The sequence below is a fragment of the Buteo buteo genome, chromosome 2 (genome assembly GCF_964188355.1).
Source record: "Buteo buteo chromosome 2, bButBut1.hap1.1, whole genome shotgun sequence".
Taxonomy (NCBI): domain Eukaryota; kingdom Metazoa; phylum Chordata; class Aves; order Accipitriformes; family Accipitridae; genus Buteo; species Buteo buteo.
Genome location: NC_134172.1, coordinates 49,979,114 through 49,994,297, shown reverse-complemented (window position 1 = coordinate 49,994,297; position 15,184 = coordinate 49,979,114). Strand labels below are relative to the sequence as shown.

Here is a 15,184-nt window from a genome sequence, read left to right as displayed (position 1 = left end):
TAACGCTACTAATAGCAGTACAGTTCAGTAGCGCTTTTGTTTTACACACAGAAAAAGATCCCTTTTTTTCATTAAAAATTACTACACTCCAATGAAACTCACACTGAAGGAAAAGTTATCATGATTCATCTGTTTGACCTCTAGATCCCACCATTAATCAATTGCAACAAGAAGCTAACAAACTAAGTCTACAACTTTTGGTTCCTTATTGTTTTGGCAGCATCCATGAGAGACTTCAAAAGGCCATTGTTTTTAAACATTCATCACATGAGGAAGAGCTAGCTGTAGATATCTCAGCTTGGTATGTAAAACCATAACCCCTTTGAAAGCATGGATATTTCAAGAACCTGATCGTATCACAGTAATTGTCTAACTTTCCTTCAAAAAAAAGCATTACCACCCAAAGTACCACAAGAGCAATTTCTTTTTTTTGTGCTACTCTTTCTTAGTACACTCACCCTTAAAGACTTAAAAGTAACCACCAGTTTTGCAAAAAGAAAGAAAATGAACCAGGAAAACTAGGTTCTCAGAGGGACTCAGCTGTCAGTTATGTTTTTCTTCACTCATTTTAACACTTTTTTTTAATGGGATTGATCACATGGATTTATTTTTGGTACCCCAGCACCTCATCCATAAATATTTTTTCCAATTTAATAGATGTCTTCATTACAGTCTTGGGCCAACACCCTAAAGTTAATTTGGACTGAAGTAATAGGATTATCTAAAACAAAATAGCTGTTTTCTGATTAACAGCTTATACCCATACTCTATTCCAAAATACCAACTTAGTTTAATTTATCCAACACTGAAGTAAATAAAAACACCTATTTTACAATAATAGTATGCATGTATGGAATTACTTCTTAATGACTTTTAGATAACTGTAACTTGATAACAAGCATGGAATGAGTTAATGTTTAAAAAAAAAGAAATCACTAAACTGTTCCTTCATCATTACTTCTTCAGCTAAGCACATAGAAGTCAAACATATATCATGCTTTGTTCACTAACATGTGTCCAAGTCTTCCTTCCCTTTGTGTATGCCAGTGAGTGGCCTAAAGGATGATGATATGGAACTTCAGATAGAAATTTTGCAATATGAGAACACTTGTGCATAGCCAAATCTATCCTAACCAAGGAAAAAGATTCTAAAGACAAATGAGGTGACAAAGTAAGGTGAAACAAGAGAGTTACAGCAACACCTAACTTCAACTCTTCTTACTTTCAGCATTTGATAAAATACCAAATAATAATCAAGAAGGCTCCATTTTAAAAAAGCCAAAAAACAGTGGAACAAGGAATCAAAAAATAAGAGAATTATTCTGGAAATTAACAGAAATTAATGGAAGTCCTTCCAATAAAATTAGTAATTAAAAAGATAATGGAAAAGCTGCTATAATATAAAACACTATGATACGTTAAACAAAAAAAACTGCCATATATATACAAAATACTTATTAAGAGTTTAGCATATATTTAAAATATTTTTCTAAACTGCTTACTACATTTTTCAAATACAGACACAACATTTACAAGTATACATAAGTATGATGAAGAGTTCAGTCCTTCCAAACATTTCTGAAACAAATGAGAAATTCTTTGTTGATTTAAGCAAGGGCTTACCCTCCTTTCCAAATCTGCTTTCAGTAGGCATTTAATGCAGAGAAGTAGGTATTAAAACAAGAGCAACCTCAACCATTAGTCTCAATCATTATTATCATACAGTGATATAGGTGGGAGGGAACCTTTAGAGGTCATCTTGTCCAACCTCTTGCTCACATCAGGGCCAACTATTTGTACAATGGGCACTCTATCACCTCTCAAATGTACTGACAAGTATAATGTGAGGAAAAACACAACTGAATAAAGATGAAAATTATAGAGCACTGCAGTAGCTTTGAGTAGCACTGTATACAGTTTTGATGTACATTTTAAAACATACACAAAAATCCCTATGCACTATATATCCACTTGCTACGAGCAGGGATCTACACCATCAAGACATTGTATCATCTGATCATGTGCAGTTCATACCAACATCACTTTCTTTTTGTGAGTTATAAATCATTGCACCAATGGTGCTTAAATGTTCAAAGACAATTTAAATTTCTCATTATTCATGGTATACGGTATACCTTTCATGATCAAAACATCTTTGTCTTTACAATTTTGATGAGATTTCTCTTTAATGTGCCTAGAAAATGCTGCATCTTCAAGCTTACTTTATTCTTTAATTCCCGGAGCCAAAAGGCAGACCTCATGGATTACATTACTTTGACACTTGGGTGATACTTGATTACTGTGGGTGATTTTGTACAAATCATTCAGTCACTCTGGTAGCAATGTTACCCAGTGCGTAGACCTCCCTTCCAACAGTGGTTTCACCATTTATGCTTGTCTATCTCAATTTATCTACTCCAACTGTTACTTACAATCTCAGGGATACTATAAACCTTGATTAACCCATGCTTTCAAAGAACATGGAGGTCCTTTGTAAAAAGTGAAAACCAAACGTAATGCAGTAGTAACTATAACCACGTCATATAAAATGGTCACTACCAGAGTGGCAGAATAAGAAAACTGTCACTAATGCCATTATTGTCATTTTTGTTGTCTTTAGTTGTACTAATTTGTACTAATTTATGTCAAAATGGTATTCTTAGGTTCAAACATCTACACAACTAAAAGCGATTTTTTTTAAAACTCCTACCTGAGATGACAAGAGATTGCAGTCAATGTGCAGTCCTTTCCCCGTTTTATGTCTCTGAAGTAAACCAGCCATAATTGCTCCATATGTATACAACCCAGTAGCAAGATCTGTCATGGCTACTCCTGGTCTAACTGGCTCACCATCCTAAAGAAAAAGATGACAACACCCCAAACAAAACAAACAACAACAAAAAAAGAAGAAAACAAGCAAGAACAAAACATCACTTTTTGTTATAGTACATTCTACACAAGACTCATCTGAAAAAGTGTTTATGTGTTTCTGCATTGCAAACTGAATATTTCTGAGTGAACTGAAGTATGAAAACTACCACTGAAACACAAGATATTCTTGCAGTATCTACACAATACAGTAGCTTCGCAATGCTGCAGACTGCAAACTGTGAATGATTTGTTATGCTACTTTTGCCCTAATAACATAATGCTTCAACTCATCAATGCAAAAAGAAAAGAGATGATGTTAGAGACAAGGCAATCCAGTGAAAACTGAATTCCATTATGCCTAGAAGCCAAAGGTCTAAAGGACTTCCACAATATGCTGACCCAGGTGCAAGTCTGTTTGAAAGGCAGAACCATATTGCTTTGCTCTTCTCACTCTCTTTTCCTCCCTCCTCTTCTGGCCCTCCCCCAGCCAAATCTCAGTATACACACTCCAGGCTTCTAGTGAGAAAACAAAAACAACTTTGTTTTGTTTACACATGTAAATACATGCAAATTCTTGACGTTCTGACCAATAATCACTGGAAAGTTGCTCGTTCAAATATCCTTTTTCAGTATGTCATCCCTTTTTCTGGCATAAAGGAAAGAATCTTCATTTTGCATCATGTGTTTCAGAACTCTCCTAATCACTGGCATGAAACATGGCCCCTCTGCAATCAATGGCAAAAAGAACTTCTAATTTCAGTCAAAGTAGGCTTTTATCATAGACACTTAAAAGTGCTTCTTCTGAGACATTCTCCCATTTCCTACTCTGAAAAATTTGAGGTCGGATGCTCAGATTCTGACAGCAATTGCGTGCCCTGAAGTACACTCAACGAACAGCAGCACCAAGCTAATGGGATTGTTTCAGAGTTTAAGCACCTAAGTAAGCCTATCATAAGCCAACTTAAAATCAGTATAATTGATAAATAATAACTGTCTGTCAAAGTTCCCATAAGTGCCTTCAAACTAATCTAGCATAAATTCAATAAAATTGAATTTACAGAATTATTTTAATTAGTCATGTCTAAACTGTGAAGTGTAATCATACTTGAAGATTGCAAGCGAGTTAAGTTTACTGATAATTATAAAACAAGTGTCTTGGCTTCACGTAAAAAATTTAAAACTTATCTTCACCATGGTTTTTTTTCTTTTGCACTCCACCAGAATTTACATAATTGATATCAAATCATATACGTTAAAAATTATTTTAAGAAAAATAGTATCATATTGCATTATCAATTGCATTAATAGGTCAATTCTGGGATAAAAGTGTGTAGTACAATATTTTCTATGTACAATGGAAAAGGCTTCTATTTTATTCGTATCATAAAAGTAACTAAACAAAATTATAAAATCTGTTATCAAATATGACAAAATTTAAAAAAAATCATCTCAGTTACTGTCATTCGAACCACAGTAAGGATTAGTCTGTGACTATCTATAGCCTAGACATTAAGGATGATGTATAAACTACACATCCTTAAGGTTAACACTGCTTCAAGAAGTACTTTTTTGAAGAATCCCTTCTTTCTTCCTTCTCCACACTCTACACTAAGCTACTTCACCTTCCCAACAGAAAGGGCAACTCTAAGGTTCCATCCATTCACCGCTCTCCTTGCACCCAACTCTGAGGGAAAACAGGAAAGGAAGTTCTTTATTTTTATATACATAGGCCTCCTGAGAAAACTAATTAGCATATGAGAAGGTTTTTGCTCCTCAGAGCTATCACTGAGAAATACAAATTAAAAAAAAAAAAACACACATTTCCCCCACATTATCTGCTGCAAGTTCTCAGTTTGTTAAATTGTTCTTTCCTCATTACAACCAAGACACTGGGATGACAAGAAATGAAAGACTTAAGTTTTTGCAAACAGATATGCAGCAACATTCTTAGTTTGAAAACACTTCCCACTATTTTCAAAGTGCCATTAATTTAACCCTTGATGGAGAAAACTACACTTTGAAGATATAAAAATCAGGACTATTTTAATTTTTAATAGATTTTTAGGTATGAATTTGTCTTCTCAAGCCTTGATTCCAGCACTGTCCTCATCAAGTACTGAACTACTTAATGTTTTAAAGCAAACACTTCCTTTGCCTCAGTAAAAAGCTCACCTTTATTTCTAAAAATACTTTCACAATTTCCCCATACAGAACAGCCCTACAAACTACTAGCACTATACTGCTACATTATTTTTAACACATTGGCTTTAGTTCATCCTAATGCTCCACAACCTATAATTCTGCAGCAGCCGACAATTTCTAGCCTTCCTTGGTCTTTCTACCAAGCTCCATGAGTAGCTGCCATTTCTCACCCTTTAATCAGCTTCTAATATCCACCTGTGCAATAAACCAGCCTTTCTGTGACAGGATGCACAGCTGTAAGTACTGTGAAATGGGTTCATTCAGGTTTTCATCTCTACCCTGCAGAACAAGGAATATGAAGCTACTTTATATGAAGGACAAAGTTACACACACAAATACCTTCCTTTAGATGGAATTTCTGACAGCTCAGCAGTACTTTTGTGTAGCTAGCGTTATACTAGTTCCCTGAGCAATGTAAGGATCTATACAGTTGCACTTATTCAAGCAAATTATTTTAAAAGTAACACACACCACCACCACCCCTGCCAGCCAAAAGCAATATTACTGTTCTGGTAGAAGGATAAAAGGTAGCCCTAATCACATAGAAAGTGCTTTAAGCAAACAAAGCTGCCATCCAGGCTCAAGGGCTGGGCTGAACCTTAATTAGGGGCAGTACCAGGACACTCCCTTTACTCATTTGAAAAGATGAAGAATCACTCCAGTAGCGCAGACTTTCTTCTGTCACTGTGCTTTGCTATTGTTCAATCTTACCACCAGTTTATACTTTTATTCCTAATTTTTGCTGTTTGCTAAATTCCTTACAATTTGTCAACACATTCTGGCCCGGAGACAGCCACAACACATTTTGGAAGCTTCTTTTCCCAAGCCTTTTTTTTTCCCTCCCCCCGCCTTTGACATAATTTCTCTTCCCAAACTGACATCAGTAACATAAAAATGATCCAGTAAAATTGGAAATTGTTCCGAAATGACATGCTTAATAAAAATATTCTAAGTCCAGTAGTCTTTACAAATGGGAAATAGCTGCTGAAGCTAATATGAACCAGCAATGGCTATATTTTTCAACAGCTCTGAGCTATATACCATGTGTACTCTTTTGTTGCAGTTTGTTTGGTTTTAAGCTGAAGAATGGCCCCTCTGGTATTGTAGATGCCAATCATGTCTTGCTGTCTTGTGTTCAGTAAAACTAAAATGTTTCTTCAGCAAGAAAGAACGCACACCATAAAGATACTCTGAATATCAAAAATTGCACGTAATAATCCACTTGGAGGTGAAAGGGGATTTGTATCCAAACTGGGTTTTATTTAATTAATTGCAAGTTATTGCCTTAATGAGTCATAGAAATTTTCAAAGGGATATTCATCTGGCACTAATGTATCTGAATATATTAAGTAAAAGCTTTCTGTTCATCAAATATGAAACTTAAATGTGGTACTTAACCAGGAAATATCTATAAATTATGTCATCCAGGACAATAAAAGTGTCATCAGTGTAAACTTTGTCCTTTTAGCATATTTTAATTTATGTAAAGAAAAACTGAATGTGGCCTGAAGCAACTACTTTCATTCAAAATGGGTTTGTGGTACAGATTTACAAAAAAGAGATTCACCACTATTGCTTGTCAGTTTTCATAAGCACACTAGAATTTCAAATTTCACAGGTATCACACATTTCTAATACAGAAGTAATCAAGTACATGTGTAAGAGCTTGAATTCCATGCAGGTTTCTGCACATGAAAACATGGCTTAAAGATAGCATTCTACTGTACACTGAATGTGTTTGGTTTTGTACAATCAGCAAAAACAACACTAGCACAAATGCAGTTGTTTGTGCCTGCAACCTTGCAATATTGCATTAGTTATAGCTTGATTTCAAGGTTCAGAACTTTCCTCAGAAGCACTGCAAGATAATCAGCATTAAGTCATTTCAGTAACAACTATTTTCTAGCAAAAAAAGCAAGCCGTTCAGAATTTCTTTATACAGGAATCTTCTTTCAGATCTTAAAAATCAGATGGATAAAGCATACGATTCATCTCCCTTTCAAAAGACTTATACTGTGTGCCAAATGTAGTATTATTGTGTATCTTTGGTGCATTCCATATTTGTATTACAATAACTTTATCTCCTTAACAAAAAGATAACTTGGATAAAATACACACATTTTAGTCAGAAACTTCCATCTCTTCCACTGTGATCTCTTTACTGCTTCAAAAATTATAGTGTTACATGAAATATAAAGTATTGAAGAAAATGAATGTTACATATGTGACAGAATTCATGAAGGTTTAAGTTTTGCTCAAAATCCAGTGCTGGTAATGTATTGATTTCATGGCTTAATATTAAGACTACTGACCAGAGGCATGGCCTCAGTACCCAATAAAGTTATGTGATCTGCAACAACAAACTGCTTTTTGAGACACCAAATCAGTAGCCAGAGGGTTGGAACAAACTAAAATTCACAACATGAAATTTCTCTAAGCTAAAATGGAACATATGTTGCTATTCTATCCATTTTAAAAATGTCAGATACAGGAGATAATTTTAGTATCCTATTATTAAAAGGCTTTGTGAGGAGCTGTAAATATGTATTAACATACCTCAAAATTAAGCACCTCAGTGATATATGTAAATGTTTTGTTGCTGCTGCTCAAATTCATTGTAATTTGTCTGCTGCATCAGCAGATAACTCTAAGACCATCCTGCAAGCACATTCAATGGCTTGTTTACTGAAGGGAAGTTTCCCCAGAGCGCTGCTACACTGATGTTATTATGCCAATTATCTATAGCTACCGCAATGCAATACAAAACCAACATCATCTGTTATAACTTTTCTTTTTTTTTTTTTCTTCCCAGTTCATAAGTCTGGCATTTGTAATTTTATTTAAGAAAAAAAATTCATCCTCTAGCTTACTAGGGTATGCTTCAAATGATGTTATTTTTAGTATACGAATTCCATGTTATCTGGTCAACAAATGATTCAAGGTTTAATAAAGAAAAACAGCATGAAAAAGTGAGTAAGATTCTTTTCTCTTCTTTACTTTGGCCACTTCTCTACATGCTGACTGAAACAAGGTTTTTACTTTTGTCAGACCTAGTTTTGTTGAATTTTAAACACAACCCAGTCACATGAACATAAATGTAGAATGTGGAAGTTTTTACTATTAATAATACATTGTTATTTTAAAGTAACTTTCAAACAAGCATACAATATGATTTTAAAGCCACTTGAGCAAATTTTCACTACAACAACAAAAGACACATTTGCTTCTTTAGAGTCACAGACCACTTAAGTCTTTGAAACTAAACTGTCCCTCTATATATCAGACAATGGTTTTGAGAAACTGATGAATATATGACCAACTTCAAATAAATAAAAATAAGAAGCAAGTTTTAGCACATTTATTTTAATCACGCAAGAGAATGACTAAGTTTGAACGATTGTTGAAAGCCCCCATGGAACTTACTAACGGTTATTAAATGATTCCTATGATTACATTGCCTCGAGTCCTGGTGAGGTGATGCAAACATCTGGATTTCCAGTGTAGATCTTAATACAATCTTTTAATAAAATCCATCTTCATAATAGCCACTGAGGACTATTGCTCTCATAATATAACTTACATACAATTATTCAATATAACTGAATAACTTGTATTTTCTGTCATTCACATATCATTGAAAAGCTTTACGAGACTCCTAGGTTTTTTCAATTTTTCAACATAATTTATTCATGTTGTACTAACAACATTTGCCCCTTTCTAACAGTTTATACTCCCATTTAATTTTGTTTGGTATATTTCGAGGCATGCATGAAGTTTCTGGCATTGAATTGGAAGTACTAACCTTCACTCTACCAGGATCAGAACGTAAAAATTACTTACACTACAGTTACCGTGATCAGTCAGTGCTTAGTGTGTACGTGCATTACACAATTGAAGAGAAGTACCTGTAAGGACTGCACTCAACTTCATGTCTTCTCATGTTGTGAGATGGGATATCCTGTGACTATGTGTCTTTAACATAGCAGCAATGGGCAGACAGTCGCAAGACACAAGATGTTTCACTTTCCTCAGTCAAATGATGCTTGACATTTTTTATTTTTTTTTTAATAGAAAGGAGGACTCTGGTAACAATAATTGCCACACACACAGAGTTCTGATGTTTGCCATTGTTCTTGGCAAAAAACAAGTCAATTGGCAGACTATCAAACCTGCAGTAGAGTTATGTTCAGATCATGCATGGTTAGCTTTCAACAACCTACTCAAACATCAGTATCTGACACCAAGTACAGAAACTTGATAACTCCTTGTTTATCTAGGGCATGCAAGTGTCATACTCTAAAGATCTGCACTACTGCTTCCAGAGTATCAGGAGCACCACCACAGAAGACTATCTAGTGTTTATGATGCAGAGAATAGACTTCTAACACTATCTCATTTGATAAGTGACATTTGGAGACCACATTCCCTGCACCTGTCAGTGATTCAATACAGCTTAAGTAAATGCCTATTTGACCAGCATTTTTCTGAGGTGAAGACACACATTCTATGTATGCCTGAAATCCAGATACTAAACTACCTCTGTAATGCTTCCTGCACTACTGCAACTACCAAAGATCTTGGATATCACTGGGAATAGCAGCACATAAAGCTTTTCCAGAACCACTAATGGCATCTCTCTGCTTATTTTCAGGCAGGATGATTGAAAAGACAGTTTGTCAGAGTTATCTGGATGGCTTCACAATTCCCTCTTTTAAAGAGGGAATATCAAAATCAAAGCACAGGTGAGACTTCCCACACATATGTATGGTTCCATCATACAGCTGGCAATAATGTGTCTATTACAGCTCTTGAAGTGACTACAAATGGCCATTAACAGGTTAGCATAAATTGTCAATTTATTCACTTGAGATTTATAATACCATTTTTCTTCCATTTTCTGTTTCTCAGGCATTGGCTTTGCCTGGAGCCTGGAGTGAGATACCTGAAGGACATAAGCACTATCATTTTCTTAGATTCCCAGAGATAAGACTTGTTGGGCTCAGGAAGGCATGCATAACAGATGTGTTAGCATAGGCTAACTTGCTCCATGCAGCATCAAATTTTAGTATATGGCACAAAGATTCTGTTAAATTTATAAGTTGAGCACCATACCTCATGCCCTGTGATATGCATGAGACCAGAAACAGCAGCTGCAATGGAGTCATATCCACCTCTCTGAACCATTGGACCAGTCTGACCATAACCTAAAACAGAAAGAAAACAACTAGTAATTTAATCAAGGACAAGTACAACATAAACACATATTACTATTTTAGTACAAAAAGGAACCAACTAGTATTTCTCATTAGCTTTTGTTCACAAGTTGTCCAGACTGTACAACCAATGAATGCTATTGTATTCTATTTATTCCTGCACATTTTTAAGAGTAAAAGTTGGATTTATTCTGTGTGGGTTGACGATGTGTTTAATCTTAATTCTAGACAGATTCCTGGCCCTGCTAGGTTTCATTCACTTTGGATAGAATTCCTTCTTTTAATTTGCTGGGTCAGCTGAAGTGGGATTCAGATGTCACTTCAGAGGCTCTACAGTATCTCTACAGGCCTCCAACTGCTGTCCAACAGGCCCCAAGTTGCCTGTGTTGTATCTCCACTCTGCCATAAAGATATCTTGAATACCACAAACCATACTAAAAACATGACACTATGGTTTAGACACATTAAGTGTTCCCGCCTTACTTCTCTCACTTTATTCCACATCTATACAGAGCTACCTTCAAAATAAAACATTGTTTAGAACAGAGGGCACGGCTGGCCCTCTACAAGTACACACAATCTCTTTGCCCAGAGTTAGCAACAATGAAATGCAAAAATACAAAAGACTTTTGTATTTTAAGACTACAGTCTTAAAATTTTTTAAGACTTTTAGACTACATAAATACAGTTTTGTTCAGCTACAGAATTAGCTTAGAATTAACAGCTTGTCATGGTTTAAGCCCAGCCAGCAACAAAGCACCACGAAGCTGCTCACTCACTCATTCGTGGGTTGAGACAAAGACTGGGAAGGATCACTCACCACTTACGGTCATGGGCAAAAGACAGACTCAGTTTGGGGAAAAAACAAAATCAATTTAATCTACTACAAATCAAATCAAAACAAAACAGGATAATGCAAAGTAAAGCCAACTCTTAAAACACCTTCCCCCCCACCTCTGCCTCCTTTTCCCGGCTCAACTCCACTCCCGCTTTTCTCTACCTCCTCCCCCCCAGCAGCGCAGGGGAACAGGGGATGGGGGTTGGGGTCAGTTCATCACACGTTGTCTCTGCTGCTCCTTCCTCCTCAGGGGGAGGACTCCTCACTCTTCCCCTGCTCCAGCATGGGGTCCCTCCCACGGGAGACAGTCCTTCACAAACTTCTCCAACATGAGTCCTTTCCACAGGCTGAAGTTCCTCACAAACCTCCCTGGCATGGGTCATTTTCGCAGGCCGATCTTCAGTCACACACTGCTCCAGCATGAGTTTCCCATGGAGTCACGGCCATCTTCAGGGGCACCCACCTGCTCCGGCGTGGGCTGCTCCCCAGGCTGCAGGTGGGTATCTGCTCCCCCGCTCACCTCCATGGGCTGCAGGGGCATCCCCTCCTCCCCCTCCTTTTTCACTGACCTTGCTGTCTGCACAGGGGTTTCTCTTGCATCCTACTCCCTTCACTCACTGCAGGTTCCCCTTCTTAAATCTGTTCTCCCAGAAGCCCTACCACCATCACCGATGGGCTCGGCCTTGGCCAGAGGTGGGTCCAACTTGGAGCTGGGGAAGCTTCCAGCACCTTCTCACAGGAGCCACCCCTGCAGCCCTCCCCCACTACCAAAACCCCATCACACAAACCCAATACACAGCTGTAGCCAGAAGGACGCTCTCTTGCTTTCCTTTGCTTTAACTCATCATGTTCTTCCAACAAAAAACACAGAATCTTCCAGTTGAGGAGGTCTTGCAGGATCAACTGAAGAAGTTACAAATCCAGATATCAATCCTATTCCCCTACAAGGGATTACTGCCTGTCAATCACAGTATAACCTAATAATTTAGGGCTGAAGTTGGAGGTAGTTAATGTACTAGGCCTGTACAATGTAATGACCGTAAGTGGTTAAAAAGCCAAGTCTGGTTTTCTCTTATGGAACCAGTGACCACCAGCACAGAGGTGAGAAGCCAACAGGGAAGGAGCAACATGTTTGATTGTTATTATTAGAACTAATAGAAACAACCAGAGCCCTTACAGATCACTTAAGTCTCTCCTCCTCCGAGGCAGCAAATTCAAAAGCTATCCTCATGCTTTCTTTTCCCTTTTTAGGTATCTCTAGGAGAAATTCCATAATTACAGGAGCAAACAATTAGGAGATATGTCACAGACAGGATTCCTAGTTTGGCTGGCACTTTTAAGGCAATGTTTCTGTATTACTCTTAGCTGTGAGAACAGCATTAAAATAAAAATAGATCAACAAAAACTGCAAGATAAAACTCCCTGAATCTCCTAAATTCTTTTTAATTATTCTCCTGGAATAATCTTCTCTATAGACATACGGTCTGTTTGATAGACGTGACAGCCTAAACATTGGCTTTGTTGATTACAGCACACAATTAAAAATCATTACTCATTGGGGTAATCTTCCTCAGTTCCTCCGTTTGGACCAATGTTGTTATGTACAAAATTCATAAATTACTTCTAAAATACAGTGCAAGAGAATAATGATCACTTCAAACTGGAGTCAAATCACTTTGTTACTCCAATTAATATTTAGTAAATCAACCAAGCAAAACAACGCCCTCTAGCCATGCAAAACAATATCTACTAGCCATACTGATTTCCCCATTATACCACAAACTATCTTAATTACCTGATATTTTTCTGGAGACATCAGATCCGCATTGTGCAAAGCTGAGGAGGAACTCAACTTCCACACTCAGTGTCACAGGGAGTATCAGAATACTACAGCCAGCACATTGACTTTGTCAACATAGCCTCAAAACAAACATATTGGAAGAAAGGATTCAACGCTTTTCTTATGTTCAAATCTGTATCTTATTGACTTCACTACTCACAAGACAGAAGAAAAAAAACCTACCAGTTTACTCAGTTTTATTTGAAATCATGTCTCTGACAACAGCTGACTGAGACCCTAAATAGCAACTGGTAACATTTCCTTTCATATTTACACACTTAAGTTTACAAAAAATAACAAAGTTTTCATATTCAAACACAACAGGATTAGCAAATAAAATATGGTGGATCCACCCAAAAATGCTCTGAAGGGCTCCAACTAGGCATATACCATTATCTCATTGGAATGAACTGTAGCATTAAAACCACTTAAATGTGCGGGGCCACTTCAAAAACAAAATCTTGCTCAATAAAAAAAATATACTCAAAACAACTTTAATTGAATAGTGAAAAGCATATTGAAGTAAGTGAGAAATTATGTACTGGCCTCGATTATTAACAAAGAAAAGACATCTCAACACGTCTGCTCACACAAATGTTTTCATAAACAGAAAACATCTGAAAATTAAGCATTTGGTATGTAGACAGAACAACTATAAAATGCTTTGCAATGCTCTTCTGGCAAGGACAAACACCCATCCCTCAAACACTATATTCAGGAAAGGTGGCAGGCAACAAGTCATGCATTTTTCAAGTGGTATTTTAGAAATACAATTTTACATCCTATTCACACATTATAACAGCCTGGTTTCAAAATAAAAGTTATTATTTAATGGCTTTCTGGTTAAAATTAGAGGTTCTAAGGAATGTTTAATTAGTTTTCACAAGTCACAATAGATTAAAATGAAAAAATACATAATTCTGCTTTTGATTAGAATTCTGAATTGACAAAGCTAGTGTGGGGACAAAATCTGTTGCCACTGGAAATGGTTTGCCCCAGGAACTATGGACATATAAAATGCCTGGAAGAAGAGGTAGCCATTTAACTGTAAGAGTTAAGTGATTAATAGCTATTTCTAAAAATGAAAGATCTCATTATCCAGATAAAAATCAAAGGCTGAACATTATTATTGTAGTAAACTACACAGGTCAATGAAGCAACCCAGTGCAGATGTTTTAGAAATAACTATGTACACAAGCACAAAAAGTTTGAAGGAGAGCACAAAATTACATTCAGAAAATTTGCAGCCTTGGGCACAGATCTCACCATAACTGTACTATATAGACATACATATATATACACATATATATGTGCATGTATGTGTGTATATATATATAAAAATATATAAAACATCTTAAAGATACAAAAATGCCACCCAAAGTTTATGTTTGTCCAAATAACCTGCATTCTCTCACACTTGAATTCAGCATACAGAAGCGTAGATTTGCAATTACATGCGCTTAACCCTAAATATAGGTTCCTGTTTAGTATAATGTAGTTAGTGGCTTATCAAGTTTAGATATAGTGGAAAATACTTTAGGCTCAAAAGATAATCCCTGTTGAACACAGAAAGAATAGACTTTACAGAGATGGTCTCTGAAGAGGAAACGAGGCAACTGATTACACTCTTGCTCTGAACTGCCCTCTAGTGGAGTCTACCTCCTTAGGCTACAGTCAGTATTTAAAGTCTCTTTCTACCAGTAGAGAATTTATTTCAGTCCCTTAAGTCCAGAGAATTTTTTTTCCGGGGGGGCGATTTTATTTCAGAGGAGAGACAAAAGGATTTTAAAAACTTAATTAATCAGAGTTTTCTAAATCATTTCAGCTGGAGAGGGAACTGCCTGATGCCTAATTTCATGTAAAGCTTTAGATTTGTATAAAATGGAATCTGGAAAGAATAAAAGAAAGTTGCAGCCCCCAAAATCTTATTCGACTCCCAAAATCCCTACTCTACACTTGCACTAGGAAGGCACAGTTTATTCTGATACCTGCCACATCCTCAAGTACCTAGATCTCAAAATTGTTGCAGTATGAGCTGTTTTGCTTTACTGCGAAATGTACGCCAGTTTCACAATCAAACTGGTTACAAGACACAATAACCCCCAGTCAGATCTCCAGGTGCCTCCTAAAAATTGTCATTGTCAAAGCATCATTTAGACTGCATAGCAAGCATTTGGAACCACCAGAAACACAAACTCCACCTGTCTACTAAAGGACTAT

General features: G+C 36.6%; 1 protein-coding gene across 4 annotated transcripts in view; it reads right to left on the bottom strand.

Annotated features, from left to right (window-relative positions):
• SUGCT (succinyl-CoA:glutarate-CoA transferase) overlaps positions 1 to 15,184 on the bottom strand; it is a 357,626-nt gene that overhangs the window by 304,108 nt on the left and 38,334 nt on the right. For 3 of the 4 annotated variants that reach the window (XM_075054344.1, XM_075054354.1, XM_075054372.1), the window contains exons 7-8: positions 10,186 to 10,277; positions 2,711 to 2,854 (exon numbers count right to left, since the gene is read on the bottom strand). In XM_075054344.1, the coding sequence (XP_074910445.1) occupies positions 2,711 to 2,854; positions 10,186 to 10,277 (236 nt within the window). The remainder of the gene's footprint in view (positions 1 to 2,710; positions 2,855 to 10,185; positions 10,278 to 15,184) is intronic. The other variant, XM_075054363.1, reaches the window with a different exon arrangement.